The sequence below is a fragment of the Chenopodium album genome, chromosome 25 (genome assembly GCF_948465745.1).
Source record: "Chenopodium album chromosome 25, dcCheAlbu1.1, whole genome shotgun sequence".
NCBI lineage: Eukaryota > Viridiplantae > Streptophyta > Magnoliopsida > Caryophyllales > Amaranthaceae > Chenopodium > Chenopodium album.
This window is the reverse complement of record NC_137858.1, coordinates 36,477,265-36,495,484: the sequence shown is the minus strand read 5'-3', so window position 1 is coordinate 36,495,484 and position 18,220 is coordinate 36,477,265. Positions and strand designations below refer to the sequence as shown.

General features: G+C 37.0%; 1 protein-coding gene across 1 annotated transcript; it reads right to left on the bottom strand.

Annotated features, from left to right (window-relative positions):
* Positions 1-13,996: 13,996 nt before the first annotated feature.
* LOC145614080 (uncharacterized) lies at positions 13,997-14,539 on the bottom strand. Its single transcript, XM_081669078.1, has one exon. The coding sequence runs from the start codon at positions 14,537-14,539 to the stop codon at positions 13,997-13,999; it is 543 nt and encodes a 180-aa protein (XP_081525204.1).
* Positions 14,540-18,220: the final 3,681 nt, after the last annotated feature.

Genomic DNA, 18,220 nt, shown 5'->3' with positions numbered 1-18,220 from the left:
CTTTTTGGCGGCTTTGTCAAGAAATGCCTTCGTGATGTCCAATTGCTCGTGCCACCCCTTGGCTAGCTTGTAAGCCGGAAAACAACTGAATCGATTCCCGCACCGTACTTGGTGGTAGATCATCACTCCCCAAGTCTAAGTATTTTTCTATCTTGGCCAAAGAGGCCTTGTTTTCTTCAGAAAATTTCACCATATTCCTACGTTTGTTGAGCAACAAAAGTTTCCGAAAGAATGCTAGTTTAATGGGACTAAGATTGAGGGCCAGAATTATGTGGGGGCAGAAGCACACTTAATGGAACCGGATTGAGAATGTGGTGATGGATTGAGTAACCACAATGTTCGGGGAATAAGTAATCAATACCTTCCTCTACAATATCTTTAATCTGATAGTCAAGTGCCTTGTAACGACGACACTTCTCTTTCTTCAAACGTTTAATTTCTCGTAAGTAAGGGGCAACAGGACGAGAAACTTTCTTCAAGATCTTCTTATTAGGCGACATAAAAATGCAGCAACACTAGCGTAATGCCTGCTCTGATACCAAAATTTCACAGATAATTTTTCATTAACTATGATGGCGTTAGAATCACTAACCAGCCTAACTCGTCATACTAACATAATATATGAACACAATATAATAAACACGATAGCACACACAAACACTTAGAATATAACAAAGCATACTTTTTTTTATTAATATCATTAATAACATAATTACACAATGGTTTCTAGATGCCTTGGACAGACCCTAAGGTCACCTATTTATAGTCAAAGGAGGACAGACCCACTCCAATGCGAACAGACACTAAACACACATGCGCGCCAAGTGGCGCTAATGCAATTATCCGTAAACTATTACAAGTTAGCAATCCTAACCAAGCGCCGCATATAGCATTCCTTAGCCAACCGTTGCGGATCGCCACCATCAGCAATCCTAGCCAAACGTTGCGGATCGCCACCATCATCACTCGTGTCTCTTCGCTCCAATAGAATGCCTTTGCCCACAATCCATGATCCACAATGTGAAGTGTCGCTTCGCCTTGGCTGAGCATCCAATCTTTATCCATAGATCGTACCCCTTCGCATCAATCAGCTAGCTCCAACCAACGCCATGCTTCGCATTCCATAGCATCTCTTCACGTAGGGATTAACTTCCAACATCCGTGCCAACTTATCACAAAGCATCGCACCCACGTGCTGCCTCGTCAGCACTATACCAGAGTCCAAGCATCGCGTTGCTTCGCCACACCACACCGGTGCCCAAGCGCCGCGTCGCTTCGGTCTCCCGTGCCGTTGGTTGGGCAACGTCCCATAGCAACGCCGGTGCCCAACCGACGCGTCGCTTCGTAGCCAACACCAAGCACGCAACCAAGAAAGGCTCACCACGAGCCTTCGCTCAAACCCGAGTCACTTAGCCCACTAAATCAACAAGCCAACGTTGTGCCCAAGTCCTAGATAGACCATACTATCCTTAGAACAATGCATCATGGCCTTAGCCAATAATAAGCCCATGGCCGCACCAAGCCATGACTGACAACTTTCCCCTATAGAGCTTTATATAGTATTACGCTTGTAATTCTAGTGAACACGCTAGTGACAGAAACACAATAATGGACTATTGGCCCCAATCCTTGGGTCCAATGCCCATCCAATCAACCTTAGCTTACCAAGCTAACATATAGAGGCAACCATATGCCTTTATTTACTTACTAGCCATAGCATAGGGTCTTATAGTAATATTTACAAGGCCTAGCACCTAGCCAAGCCGTAGTGTGCCTTTGCCTAGGCACGTCATGCCGCGTATGGCCCATTAGGGGTCTTACAGCTAGCTTGTAGGCCGCTGGGCTGCTACCCGTGTAACACCCCCAAATTACTCTCTAATATTAACAATAATAATCCAACTTAGGGAGTAACATGGGAGTATTACCGCCACGTGATTACGTAAGGCTTAACAGAGTTTTGCAGCGGAAAATAGTACTTAACTTTCATTAATGATAATAATAGTAGTAATAATAGTTTGATACACTTTCAAAGTTACTACACCACTAATACTATGTTAACTAAGTTCAACTAGGTGATCACCGCCCATGGTTCCCAATGCAGCACATAGTTCACGTTGTCCGATCGCCATCACCTATCTACTCATTAAGATGATAAGTAGGGCCAAGTCAAAACAAAACAAATACGTATTAGCCAAAATGCTAAGTACATACAAATGCTAGACATGTAAAATTAATTTATTTAATCAAACATGCTTTCGAATAACAACTTTAATAAATCATACTTTATCCAAACCATTGATGAATAGAAATTCATATATAAAAACTTGTCAAAGAACCAATTTCCGAAATAACCACTACTTGGCTACTTGCAACTAGTTCTAAATACTAAATGGGTTTGATTTTAAAACCTTGTAGAACATCTTAGTTTATCTGTAATGCTCAACAACTAGGTCAATCCCTGCACTCTTAAGGATTCAGTTGACTGCAATATAGCAGGATATTCCGTATTTGTTCTTGCTTCCTGATTAACAAATTCATGTTCTTGTGTGGAAGTCGATCAATGTTTACAAATTGTCTGCTGCCCAGAGATTGTGCCTCTTTTCAAACAAAACAAGTCCAGTTTTTGCTACATTGTGTAGCCTGACATGATTTCCAAAACATCTACTTATTTATCTTTGATTAGTGTAGGTAGATATGTAATACATTATAGCAGCCAACATCAAGAGTTATAGACCTTATAGTCTCCCTTACCAACTGCACCGATAAAATCCCTGTTTTTTCCTCCCTTACCAACAAGCAGCAGATGCATCACCTCTCAAGTGTACAACCAATAATAGAGTTGTATATCTATGCCAATGAGGTATTTAAATACATTAAATACTATCACATTTACAATTATGAACCAAGCAAGACTTGGCTCACGCAAGATTCATACTAAGGTTATAAAGTTACAATGCATGCTTAAGCAATTTTGAGAACCAAAGGACTAGCTTTTCGTTCACGAAGTTGGTCACAAATTTGCTAAGCTCCCTTCATTATTATTTGACCTTAGTGTGGGGAAGAACGATGCTGCTCAATTACCAAAATTCATCATCATAAGAGAGATTTTAAGGCATCTTAATTTAAATAATTGGTCTCCAGTCACCCCTAGTCATTTAATTGTAGAGACTCAATCTAACTCAATTGTCTTACCCTATCCTGAATTGTTTATAAGCTAACTCGACAAATCAAGAGAATTTGAATTAGCTAATTCATTTCACTGGACAAAATGTAGGAGTTTATAGGTACTACGCAGCAGAAATAACATGAATCATATTCAAATAGTACCTAATCCAAGGATCTAATGCATAACACATAAAGCACAAATAATCGTACCTTTGAAGCGTGATTCCACGTGCGATCGAGCAAGAACAAAGGGAGATAAAGAACCTCAAGCGTGATTCCTCTACTTGGTCCACGGGCACAGATTAAGACCTCCACTAATGCTAGTTAGTCGCGAAAGAACACTTCTATCGACCTTCTACGGAGATGAACGAACGATCAACTAGCCAAGAACCACCGCGCAACACCACGTGGCCACTAGGAGTGGCCGACCGTGGGTGAGAAGGGGAGGAGAGAGGCGTGCGTGTGAGAGGGGGAGGATGAGGGCTTTTGGATGGTGGTTGCTTGATTCACAATTCACTGTATTGTCAATTGTGACTTGTTTCGTGCAACCCTAGGCAAGGCTATTATTTATAGATCGCATCTCTAAATAATAGTCCAAGTCCAAATCCAAGCCCACTTCCTAATCCCACTCAAACTATACTTAGCCCACTCATGCTTATGACTAATTGAATGCTCATGAGGCCCATTAATGGGCCTCTAACTTGCTTAACCCAATACCCTTGTGTGTGACCAATATAGGATCCATTCTAAAGGGCTTTGGGCTATTTGACTAGCCCAAAGATCATCTCTCATAGTCTAGCAACAGAGGATGACGCCCCAATAGAATGAACTTATTATCTCCATAATAGTGATCCTTGATATATCTAGTAATTGCACTTATCGAAGACATAATTCCTTCAATCTCCCACTTGTCTGAGACAAGTGCGCAATATTCAAATTCCTTAAGTCAATGTGTGTCGATTTGATAATATGATTGCATCTTATGTCGTGATCATATTAATCTACAAATCTTTTCTTGAAATCTGAGTTAGAATTGCAAAACAAATGGTTACTATATAACACATTTGAGCACGGCCATGCATTTTCTGAATTCTCCCTCTTCAAGAGGCCAAAACATGACACATTCCTAATTTAATAGGAAGACTCTATCCAATCTTGTGGCAACCAAAGCTCCCACTCAACTTCTGAAACAACCAGGAAACACCCTTTATAATCTCCAGTTACGGGAAGACGTTTGAATGTACCACAGTTATTTCATCCATTGAATGAAACCAATGTTCCACTCATGTCAAAGGAATCCACTAATATATCCGGAAGTTCTATACTTGAACTTCAAAGTAGGTCTATGGTTCGATCCTGCATCATTCATGCATATCCATGTGATTGACCGAGCCTTATCACTATGCTCCTATAGCCCATGAAACCGAGCTATCCAATCAATCTTACATGCTAGTCCATTCATTGAAATCATTTATGTCCACTTTAATGATTTCGAACTAGGAACTTAAATAATATGTGGATTTTGTTCACCTGTGGGGTTTCATACACCAGGTCTCTATCTAATAGATAACCTGATGAGCCCATCAATCCATAATTATTTTTGGACATTTTATTTAATATTGAAACCACAATTAAATAAGATTGAAACTTTGTTTCAATTGATAAACATAATTCTGCAAGCTAATGTATTTACTTTTGTAATATGCTTTCTCAAAACATACACAACTAAAATTACATAACTTGCTTCAATCCAAGAACCTTAGCATGACTTTCATACCTTGGTCATGGAAGGGGTTTTGTAAGTAGAGTTCATGAGACATTCTCATAAACATGAACTTTGCAATTTCTAAATCTTATAATCATTTTCATCTCCATACACTAAGAATTTTCCTTCGCCCTTTTGCAAGGAATTTAGGAATTTCTAATTTGTATTCCAACGTTACATTGGATTTCGATTGAAATCTATCATCACTTGTTATTTAAAACACGTGAATCAAATAGACGAGTATAGTCCATGGCATGCATGATGAATCCTTTGCGAATAGCATAAGGATCATCACTCAAAGTCTTAATTTCATCAACCTTTCTCAAGGTATTGAATCATTAAGCAACGTGCCATGTCACATGGGATTGAAACTCCTTTCAATATAATGTTGAACCTTATAAGAATCTTATCATTATAAGTTTCTTAACCAAACTCAAACATGCTTCGAGACCTGTCTATATAGATCTTGAATCCCAAATGTACTCATCTTCTTCTTCAAGGTTTTCATACAAAATGCAATAGCCATCACTTGATCCTTCAATAACTACTTTCTGTACTAGACCAAGAAGACTTCATAGCTCCCACTAAACGTCTTGTACACATAAGACCTTTTCTTCATTTTACGAGAACATCAAACGATTTGATTAACTCACAAAATTAAGAACATTAACTCCCTGATGCTAACTTCAATCCATTATGGATCTTTTAGGCATCCCTAGGATTATTGGATCTCCAAACTTTTGATTGTATCATATACAAATCTTATTTCATGAACAATTTCAAGAAAGTGTTTTGAAATCCATCTACCAAATCTTATAAGGTAGAAATCACTAAATATCTTTAATAGATCTTTGCAACATGTAAAGGTTTCATCGTAATCATAGTCATACTATGAATTAGTTGAATCCTTTAACAAGTCTTTGCTTTAGTTAGAAAACATTTTTCTTTCTTGTCTGCTTTGCTTATATTGGGTTTCACCCAATTTAGGCAAATTACTCAACTGTCATACACTTGCTTACAGACTTAGGATCTATCTCAGATTTCCTGGTTTTAAACCACTTGGAGTTATAACTTGTCAAATCATCTTTATTACTTGCATAATCATAATGTTCCAAAATAAATATTTTAGAACTCTTAGTCAATATGAAATCATATTTCTTTGGCTAAGTTTTACATATGCTAGTCATCATTGTGGGTTTTTATGCAACAATTGAAACTCATACAACAACTTTGTTTAGTTTTCAATGAGAAACGACAATAGAGGATGTGCACTTGGAATGTACTACCTTCGACACATGGTTATTAATCCCATTACACTTAATGAGACCACGCGTTGTCATTTGTATCATGAGGTGAATCATGCTCATATTGTTGCTGTTATTCGATAACTTCTCAAATTTCTTCAAGATTTTCGAAATCACTTTTCTTGAACTCTTTCAAGGTTCTCAAACTTTTGAGATTCTTATACTCCCACTTGCCTTTTGAGGAGGCATATTTAGCATAGGGTGAACCAATCATGGTTTGAGCCACGTTTGTTTGTTGCTTTTCTCAAACTCTTTTGAGATTTACACTACTCCCCACTTGACCTTTTGGAACAATTTCCATAAGGGCACCTACTTAAGCAACAAACATTTTGTGCTAAGTATGGTTTGTGTAGTAGTACCCCGTGCTCTATATAGGAATCGAACGTGCATCAAACGGTTTAATACATGTTTTATTCCTTTCTTTGTAGAAAAACTTAATAAGAACTTTTCTTATCCATATCACATATGAAGCCTTTGCTACATTTGATTTGACGTATGTAGTTTGTTTAGTTTTGTAGCTTATTTTAAAAATATATCCCTTGAACAATGGTTGGAAGATAGGTAATTTACATCCATTATCAAATTATATCTCATATAGATTGATAACTTCCTACGTAAACACTTCACAAGGTTTTCTTTCGGAGTTTGTTGTAAAACGATTTTATAACTCTTGGATGTTTATCAATGTCTTGGCTTAAATTCTCATTATTACGATCATATCGCAATATTTTGAATGTGTTGCCAAGCACATGTCTCGACTTAAATTTTCACAATTACAATCATATTGTAGTGTAATCATTATCTTGTCAAGTTGATACTGAACTTCATACTGAACATTTTGAACATTTCAAAATTTTCACCCTTATGTTTCAACTAAGCACAAGTAGTGATCATATCACAAATGAAGTTTCATTGTCGTCTCCAACCTTTGAACCTTTGGTTTTTCTTACATCGATATGTATTCGACCTTGAGTTCTCATCATCATTTCTCTAAATGGTGACTTAGTCAAAATTTCAAATTAGAATGATAATTACATATATCAATGGATTCATAATCCAATGATATTGAAAGTCCATCCCTTTGGATCTTCCGCATGCAATTTTCATTCTCATTCGAATTAATTGACATGTTAGAGACAACTTATATATATAGAAATGGTTTAACTATTTCTATCATATAGAACTTTAAACCTATTTAGCAATTCAAAACACATATGACTCAATGAAGCATAGAATAACATTTATTCCACGTTTTTGAATCTTCGATGCTTAGTCATTACTAACATTGAATGGTGTTTTGATAATGGCAAGAATGAATAACATTTATTTAATTCTAGCTAATCATTAGTGGTGAAATACTGGTTCTACTTGTAAAGTTGCAACTTTTGCTTCCAAACTTGTAGATTCTACTTGTGAAGTAGCAACATTTGCTTCTAAACTTGTAGATATATTTCTCCTTTAGCAATAACTTCTTCCTTTAGTTCAATCACATTGTGCAATGAGTGATCTAAACAAGACATCATATGTCCAAGAAGTAGCAATATGCTAAATCAATTTCTATAATATAATTCTTAAATTGGAACATTTCCATTCTTTTACCTTCCAACTATATGAGGTAGAATCTAATCAATTGGAATTGGTCCATTTAATTGAAACATTTGTTGTTCACAACAACTTTTAGCATGCAAGTAGTTTTAGGTTTGAGAAGTAGCAACTTGTTTGCATTTCTTGGCCTATAACTTCTCAATGCAATCCTCATTTATTCCTAAACCTTTCCCGTTTGAGCCACTTAGAACATTTCTCTTAGCTTCAAAATGATGCTTTTTTAAGCACTTTTCATGATTTTGCTAAGTCTATTCTGTCATTGTTTATATTTGAGTTTAATCAAGTATTAAACTCTATATAAAGTAGATGAAGAATATTGTCATTTGATCAACTTTTGATCACAGAGATTTCCAATCACTTTCTTATATTCAATCATATTGAAGATAAGAGATTTTATTGGATTTGTACACTTGTCTTTTGAGGGATTGTACCTCTCATCTCATTATGTCCCTTGAAACATTTTTCAAAATGAAGATGTGTTGGTATTTTACTCAAACATTTTGAATAAAACCAACCTTAGACATGTGACATGAATTTCTAAAACTTGTCTTTTAGAACAATCTTAGCAAAATTGGAATATAGGTTTATGGATTATCTTTTAAACTCTTTTGAGAACGTTTCTCAACTTTATTTTCAATCGAGGAGATTATATATAATAATAAAATTAGAACGACATGTTACTAATAAGTAAACGCAAAATTCAATTATGTTTATTAAATTTAAAGTACCATAAGTAATTTTAGAATTTATTGGTAACTTTAAAGCATTTTATTCAATTTTAAATTGACCCCTATTGAATAAAATGATTCCAAGATCCTTTATTTGTACAATAATTAACCAGAGTGAAGCCCCGCATCAACCATTACATTTTCAAGGTGAGTAAACTCTTTACTGATTACAACTCTTGTAATTCTTGGTTGAATAATTAACCATCGCATGTTTAATTATTACTCTTAGCTTCAAGGTTCTAAACGATTTAGGTAACCTTGTTGAATATAACCAATTAAAAGTGTAGATATGCGGTTCTACCCCCACTTCCCCAAGATATATTATGATGCTCTGCTGAGTGCTGACCCATCACAAACGATCAAGGTTTTCATCGGGTTTCTAATTGGAAAAGCTGCATCAATATTAATGGGATCTAGATTTATTATGTTGTGATTGTATAGTGAACTCTAGCGCATCATCAAACAACATAAATAAACCTAAACATGCATAATCTACTAATGCAATAAAACATGACATAGTATGACCCCTTAATCCTAAGAAAACTAATAAAGTAAAATGCTCCCACTTGAACCTTCATGGATTTCATCCATCTTGCTCCATTGGGCCTTCACTTCATTGGTTTTTGGATCAACTGCAACCTGTAATTTTATTCTATTCTATCTACTACTTAAATAAAATAAAATAAAATTACAAAATACTTTATCGGTACGTAGACCGTACTAAGATTACAAAAATACATCACGATGCGCAGATCGTATTTAGCAATCTACTGGGCCATACTAGTCATTATATAGCAATAAACAACATCATATATTATAAAATTGCCACATAATAAATCACTCATCATGCTTTCCTAAACTATAACATCTGATGATCATAATTAAGGAAACATGGCATCTAAATATCTCATATTTTAATTAATGTAATTAGATAATATCATATATTATTCATGATCATCAATAAAATATCATATATTCTAAATTAGTCATGAGATAGAATCAAATCTTATTTTAATCTTAAAAGATAAATCATATTTATCCTCAAAGATTATCCTAACAAAGTTAGGAAATTCTATCCTAATTACTAGCCAATCACAATATTTTAAATCAATTATATCCAAAAATAATTATGGGATAATCACATTATTTAAATCAATTATTATCCTTTTGGAATATGCTCAGAATATCCTAACAAATCTTATCCATAATTAACCACTTTAATTTAGGATAATTACCAATTTAACAACTTAAATATGGATAATATCAAGTATAACAACTTTTGAATATTTGATTTTATCCTAAAATAAAAGATTTTATCCAAATAAAACCAATTTTATCTTTTAAAATAAAAGATCATATTTTCAAAATATTTTAACTTATCCAAAATAAAACTGATTTTATCCCAAAATAATTCATAATTATCTTGAAATAAATTTTCAAAAACTGATTTTTTTTTTTTTAAATGCGCCAGCCACCGTGGTGTGGCCAGCCGAAGCCAGCCACGGTGGCCGTACACCGCAAGGTGTACGCTGCTGTGCAGCAGCGCAGGGCAGCAGCAGCAGCACCGTGCACCAACGGTGCGGCACTGCTGTTGCTGCTGTTCTGATCCTTGCTGTTGCCCCTCCCCGCCCCTCCCTCCGGACCACCAGCAGCGGCAGCCGCCGTGGCAGCGCCACCCAGCCGCGGTTGCTGCTGCTGTAAATTCTTCCCTTTTTTTTTTTTTTTTTTTTTTTGATTTTCAATTTTAATCAACAACTTTTGTTAAATAAAATTCATGTGGTCCATGATAAATTAAAACATAACTTTTATGCTAATTCATCCAATTAAAATTAAATTCATAATCTAATTTTAAAACTAGGGTTCTTCATGAAAATAATCCCCAATTTAATTTAACTTTTAAATTAAATAATTTGATCATGAAAAATTCATAATTTGTCATGAAATCAAATAGATTAAAATCATGAAGCATGAAACTATCGAAATTATTCAAAACCAAAACACAAAATCGAAATTTTAGGGTTTAGGGTTTCGAAATTTTCGAATCTAGGGTTAGGGTTTTCGAATAAATTCGAATAAACTAGGGCAAAATTCGGATCTCTTCATGGCTATTTGAGCATAATTAAATCGCATTTAATCGATTCCAAAAGTTTAATCATATTAAATATAATAATTGACCCATAATTAATTATTCTCCCTCCTAATTGAATTAAAATTGTGGATTATCAAAGAATTATTGGCAATATGCGTAAATGCAACAGGCTAACTGATACCACTGTAGGAGTTTATAGGTACTACGCAGCGGAAATAACATGAATCATATTCAAATAGTACCTAATCCAAGGATCTAATGCATAACACATAAAGCACAAATAATCATACCTTTGAAGCGTGATTCCACGTGCGATCGAGCAAGAACAAAGGGAGATAAAGAACCTCAAGCGTGATTCCTCTACTTGGTCCACGGGCACAGATTAAGACCTCCACTAATGCTAGTTAGTCGCGAAAGAACACTTCTATCGACCTTCTATGGAGATGAACGAACGATCAACTAGCCAAGAACCACCGCGCAACACCACGTGGCCACTAGGAGTGGCCGGCCGTGGGTGAGAAGGGGAGGAGAGAGGCGTGCGTGTGAGAGGGGGAGGATGAGGGCTTTTGGATGGTGGTTGCTTGATTCACAATTCACTGTATTGTCAATTGTGACTTGTTTCGTGCAACCCTAGGCAAGGCTATTATTTATAGATCGCATCTCTAAATAATAGTCCAAGTCCAAATCCAAGCCCACTTCCTAATCCCACTCAAACTATACTTAGCCCACTCATGCTTATGACTAATTGAATGCTCATGAGGCCCATTAATGGGCCTCTAACTTGCTTAACCCAATACCCTTGTGTGTGACCAATATAGGATCCATTCTAAAGGGCTTTGGGCTATTTGACTAGCCCAAAGATCATCTCTCATAGTCTAGCAACAGAGGATGACGCCCCAATAGAATGAACTTATTATCTCCATAATAGCGATCCTTGATATATCTAGTAATTGCACTTATCGAAGACATAATTCCTTCACAAAATACACTACTTTGATAAGGAATTAGTCGTAGTAATGTACTAAGAACAATAAAAGTAATTGTGTATATTACACATTATTATATGATTATTGATACTCGTGACATTAGAATAGTAAACTCTTCATTGAGTTGTACTCCCTCTATCTCCAAATGTTTGCCCTAAATGACGCTAAATCATAAATTCACTTTATTAAGGCTTTGGGCAAAAAATGATACAATTATCAATGAGGAGAGAGATAGAGAGAGTGCAAGTGGAAAACATGCCAAAAGTATTATGGGGCAATTTCTTAGAGACACCTAAAAAAAATCAAGTGGAACATATAATTGTGAACAGAGAGAGTATCAAAATGTTTATATATATTTTTAATTGTGAAAAATTTAAATTTACAAGGAGTTGAACAAGGTTCTTACCAATCATTTATTTGTTCTTGATATTAGTCGTTAAAACTTTGTGGGTTTGTTTTTTTTTTTTCCCTAATTATTCAAATTTTCTTGAATTTAGGTTAGAAAATTTCTTCAATTTGTTATTATGAAAGATTTAATTTTTATATGTATTATGATTTTAATTTTAGTCATTAAACATTTGTGGGTTTTTCTTTCTTCCCCGTACTTAAATTACAAATTTTAAATATGGAATTTCTGAATCATTAATTTTATTTATTTATTTTTTTTTAATTTAGGTTTGGATTTTTCTTCCATTTTAATTGTGAAAGAATTAATTTTACACGGAGTTGAACAAGATCTTACAAATCGTTTATTTCACAGGTCATTACACCTAGCTTACCTTCTAGTGATTTTAATCATAGGGTGGTGTTCTTGGTATGGAAACCAATTTGCTGTTGGAAGCCCTTTTCCTCATAAGGTTGATGATCAGGCTAATAATATCATGAACACTGTCACACTGATGATGAAGATGAAGAGACTTTTTAAGGAGTAGAGCAACCAATATTGGAAGAAAAACTTGAGGGTTCTATTTTTATTTGCAAACATTTGTGGGTTTCTGATCATGTGATTGCTAGAGGATGTTATGGCACAATTGTGTATGGAGATGACTTCCATGAGCGTATTGTGGCCATTGAAAAGATAGTAACCGCATGTTACAAGCTGAACGTGATTCTGATCAACATCTGAATATAGTGCGTTGTTTTGGAAAAGAGTTTGACCACGAATTTAATTTTGTATGCTTTGAACGTTGCTTTTGTAATCTATCGAACCTTATATATGATCACTCTATAGTGTTACCGGAGGAAACAAATTCGATCTTCTCTACTGAATTTCAATAGAAAGAACAAAGAATTTCGTCAATAGACTTGTATACTCCTACCAATACTCCAACAGCTCGGATGATTAATTTGATTAGAGGTATTGTATCCGGCTTAAGATACCTGCATACTCTTGGAATAATACACATGAATTTTAAGCCTCATAATATCTTAATACTGAAAGTTGGGATGACTTTGTCCCGAAAATTAGTGATCTAGGCATTTCAAAATTAATAATAGGGTAGACTGATCCACTCTGGTAAGCTGCTTAAATAATTTTCTCTTCGTTTTTTCCCCCCCTAAACCCCTTACTTCTTCAATTTTATGTAGGAAGCGGCACAGTTGGTTGGAGAGCTCCCTGTCACGTGCTGACTGATCCCCTAAGTCTTTTGCACGCGCGCCCACTAACTTCCTTCCCCAAGGTTGCTAGTCAAGGCTTACCCCGAGTATTGCTTATAGCAAGTATGGCAACGAAAGCTAAAGTAAGTGAGTAAGTAAGCACAAGTGAGGGATTAAGTTTAAGAGAACTTTGTATTGCTTGAGAGAGAGTGTTTACAAATGCTTGGATGGATTACAAAATGAGGGGAAGGTCCCTATTTATAGGCCTCCCAAGTAACTAGAATGTTCTACTCTAGATCCTTCTAACCTCCTCAAATGGAGGGTCCTAGAAGCTAACTTTTCTAGATCTTTCTATACATTTCTGATCTCCTACTCATATGTACATCTTTCCGGAGTATTCCAAACTACTCTAGAGATTACAAGTATGTACAAGAGAAACCTAGAAACTTCTAGAAGCTTCCGGACGCATCCCGAGTCTCCTAACGTATTATGGAAGGTTCTGGACTTCTCCTTGAAAATCTGGCTGCACCATTGTGTTCCTTGGGTCCAAAAACGGTGGACCACCAAGTTTGGGCTCATTTGGATTCCATTTGGTCTCCCAAGTGACCCATTATTGTGTTATTGTCAATGCGGTGTTCACTAGAATTCCAGCAGGGGTGCTATATAAAGCTCTATAGGGGGAAGGTGCTTACTAGACCCATGGGCATCTCCCTTGGCCCAAGTTGTTGCCTACTGCCCATACGACCGCATTGACGCTATCATGGGTGTGGGATATGAGTCGTGACATGCTCCCCCACCCAAGTCTTGACGACCCCGTCAAGGCCGTCCCTCGAACTCGGAGATCTTGTCCCAAATTGCCAAAGGTCCTCCTCTTTCTCCCATGTTGCCTCGCTGTCCGGGAGCCCTTTCCATCGGACAAGATACTCATGATAGCTTGGCACACCTCGTTTTATAATGGCCCTCTTGGCCTCAATAACCTCGATGTCCCGTTCAAATGAAGTCACCACCGCGGTTGGTGCTCGATGTGACTCACCCCGTGATGGATCCTCCTTATCTTCATGATAAGGTTTGAGCATACTTACATGGAACACCGGGTGAATTTTAAGTTTTGGTGGTAGCTCAAGCTTATAGGAAACCTTCCCAACCTTCTTAATTATCGGGAAAGGTCCCTCGTACTTCCGCACAAGGCCCTTGTGCACCTTGCGGAAGACTTTAAATTGCTGAGGTAGCAGCTTAACCATGACCAAGTCGCCCTCCATGAACTCCAATGGGCGTCTATGCTTGTCCGCCCACTTCTTCATCTTTTTGGCGGCTTTGTCAAGAAATGCCTTCGTGATGTCCAATTGCTCGTGCCACCCCTTGGCTAGCTTGTAGGCCGGAAAACAACTGAATCGATTCCCGCACCGTACTTGGTGGTAGATCATCACTCCCCAAGTCTAAGTATTTTTCTATCTTGGCCAAAGAGGCCTTGTTTTCTTCAGAAAATTTCACCATATTCCTACGTTTGTTGAGCAACAAAAGTTTCCGAAAGAATGCTAGTTTAATGGGACTAAGATTGAGGGCCAGAATTATGTGGGGGCAGAAGCACACTTAATGGAACCGGATTGAGAATGTGGTGATGGATTGAGTAACCACAATGTTCGGGGAATAAGTAATCAATACCTTCCTCTACAATATCTTTAATCTGATAGTCAAGTGCCTTGTAACGACGACACTTCTCTTTCTTCAAACGTTTAATTTCTCGTAAGTAAGGGGCAACAGGACGAGAAACTTTCTTCAAGATCTTCTTATTAGGCGACATAAAAATGCAGCAACACTAGCGTAATGCCTGCTCTGATACCAAAATTTCACAGATAATTTTTCATTAACTATGATGGCGTTAGAATCACTAACCAGCCTAACTCGTCATACTAACATAATATATGAACACAATATAATAAACACGATAGCACACACAAACACTTAGAATATAACAAAGCATACTTTTTTTATTAATATCATTAATAACATAATTACACAATGGTTTCTAGATGCCTTGGACAGACCCTAAGGTCACCTATTTATAGTCAAAGGAGGACAGACCCACTCCAATGCGAACAGACACTAAACACACATGCGCGCCAAGTGGCGCTAATGCAATTATCCGTAAACTATTACAAGTTAGCAATCCTAACCAAGCGCCGCATATAGCATTCCTTAGCCAACCGTTGCGGATCGCCACCATCAGCAATCCTAGCCAAACGTTGCGGATCGCCACCATCATCACTCGTGTCTCTTCGCTCCAATAGAATGCCTTTGCCCACAATCCATGATCCACAATGTGAAGTGTCGCTTCGCCTTGGCTGAGCATCCAATCTTTATCCATAGATCGTACCCCTTCGCATCAATCAGCTAGCTCCAACCAACGCCATGCTTCGCATTCCATAGCATCTCTTCACGTAGGGATTAACTTCCAACATCCGTGCCAACTTATCACAAAGCATCGCACCCACGTGCTGCCTCGTCAGCACTATACCAGAGTCCAAGCATCGCGTTGCTTCGCCACACCACACCGGTGCCCAAGCGCCGCGTCGCTTCGGTCTCCCGTGCCGTTGGTTGGGCAACGTCCCATAGCAACGCCGGTGCCCAACCGACGCGTCGCTTCGTAGCCAACACCAAGCACGCAACCAAGAAAGGCTCACCACGAGCCTTCGCTCAAACCCGAGTCACTTAGCCCACTAAATCAACAAGCCAACGTTGTGCCCAAGTCCTAGATAGACCATACTATCCTTAGAACAATGCATCATGGCCTTAGCCAATAATAAGCCCATGGCCGCACCAAGCCATGACTGACAACTTTCCCCTATAGAGCTTTATATAGTATTACGCTTGTAATTCTAGTGAACACGCTAGTGACAGAAACACAATAATGGACTATTGGCCCCAATCCTTGGGTCCAATGCCCATCCAATCAACCTTAGCTTACCAAGCTAACATATAGAGGCAACCATATGCCTTTATTTACTTACTAGCCATAGCATAGGGTCTTATAGTAATATTTACAAGGCCTAGCACCTAGCCAAGCCGTAGTGTGCCTTTGCCTAGGCACGTCATGCCGCGTATGGCCCATTAGGGGTCTTACAGCTAGCTTGTAGGCCGCTGGGCTGCTACCCGTGTAACACCCCCAAATTACTCTCTAATATTAACAATAATAATCCAACTTAGGGAGTAACATGGGATTATTACCGCCACGTGATTACGTAAGGCTTAACAGAGTTTTGCAGCGGAAAATAGTACTTAACTTTCATTAATGATAATAATAGTAGTAATAATAGTTTGATACACTTTCAAAGTTACTACACCACTAATACTATGTTAACTAAGTTAAACTAGGTGATCACCGCCCATGGTTCCCAATGCAGCACATAGTTCACGTTGTCCGATCGCCATCACCTATCTACTCATTAAGATGATAAGTAGGGCCAAGTCAAAACAAAACAAATACGTATTAGCCAAAATGCTAAGTACATACAAATGCTAGACATGTAAAATTAATTTATTTAATCAAACATGCTTTCGAATAACAACTTTAATAAATCATACTTTATCCAAACCATTGATGAATAGAAATTCATATATAAAAACTTGTCAAAGAACCAATTTCCGAAATAACCACTACTTGGCTACTTGCAACTAGTTCTAAATACTAAATGGGTTTGATTTTAAAACCTTGTAGAACATCTTAGTTTATCTGTAATGCTCAACAACTAGGTCAATCCCTGCACTCTTAAGGATTCAGTTGACTGCAATATAGCAGGATATTCCGTATTTGTTCTTGCTTCCTGATTAACAAATTCATGTTCTTGTGTGGAAGTCGATCAATGTTTACAAATTGTCTGCTGCCCAGAGATTGTGCCTCGTTTCAAACAAAACAAGTCCAGTTTTTGCTACATTGTGTAGCCTGACATGATTTCCAAAACATCTACTTATTTATCTTTGATTAGTGTAGGTAGATATGTAATACATTATAGCAGCCAACATCAAGAGTTATAGACCTTATAGTCTCCCTTACCAACTGCACCGATAAAATCCCTGTTTTTTCCTCCCTTACCAACAAGCAGCAGATGCATCACCTCTCAAGTGTACAACCAATAATAGAGTTGTATATCTATGCCAATGAGGTATTTAAATACATTAAATACTATCACATTTACAATTATGAACCAAGCAAGACTTGGCTCACGCAAGATTCATACTAAGGTTATAAAGTTACAATGCATGCTTAAGCAATTTTGAGAACCAAAGGACTAGCTTTTCGTTCACGAAGTTGGTCACAAATTTGCTAAGCTCCCTTCATTATTATTTGACCTTAGTGTGGGGAAGAACGATGCTGCTCAATTACCAAAATTCATCATCATAAGAGAGATTTTAAGGCATCTTAATTTAAATAATTGGTCTCCAGTCACCCCTAGTCATTTAATTGTAGAGACTCAATCTAACTCAATTGTCTTACCCTATCCTGAATTGTTTATAAGCTAACTCGACAAATCAAGAGAATTTGAATTAGCTAATTCATTTCACTGGACAAAATACACTACTTTGATAAGGAATTAGTCGTAGTAATGTACTAAGAACAATAAAAGTAATTGTGTATATTACACATTATTATATGATTATTGATACTCGTGACATTAGAATAGTAAACTCTTCATTGAGTTATACTCCCTCTATCTCCAAATGTTTGCCCTAAATGACGCTAAATCATAAATTCACTTTATTAAGGCTTTGGGCAAAAAATGATACAATTATCAATGAGGAGAGAGATAGAGAGAGTGCAAGTGGAAAACATGCCAAAAGTATTATGGGGCAATTTCTTAGAGACACCTAAAAAAAATCAAGTGGAACATATAATTGTGAACAGAGAGAGTATCAAAATGTTTATATATATTTTTAATTGTGAAAAATTTAAATTTACATGGAGTTGAACAAGGTTCTTACCAATC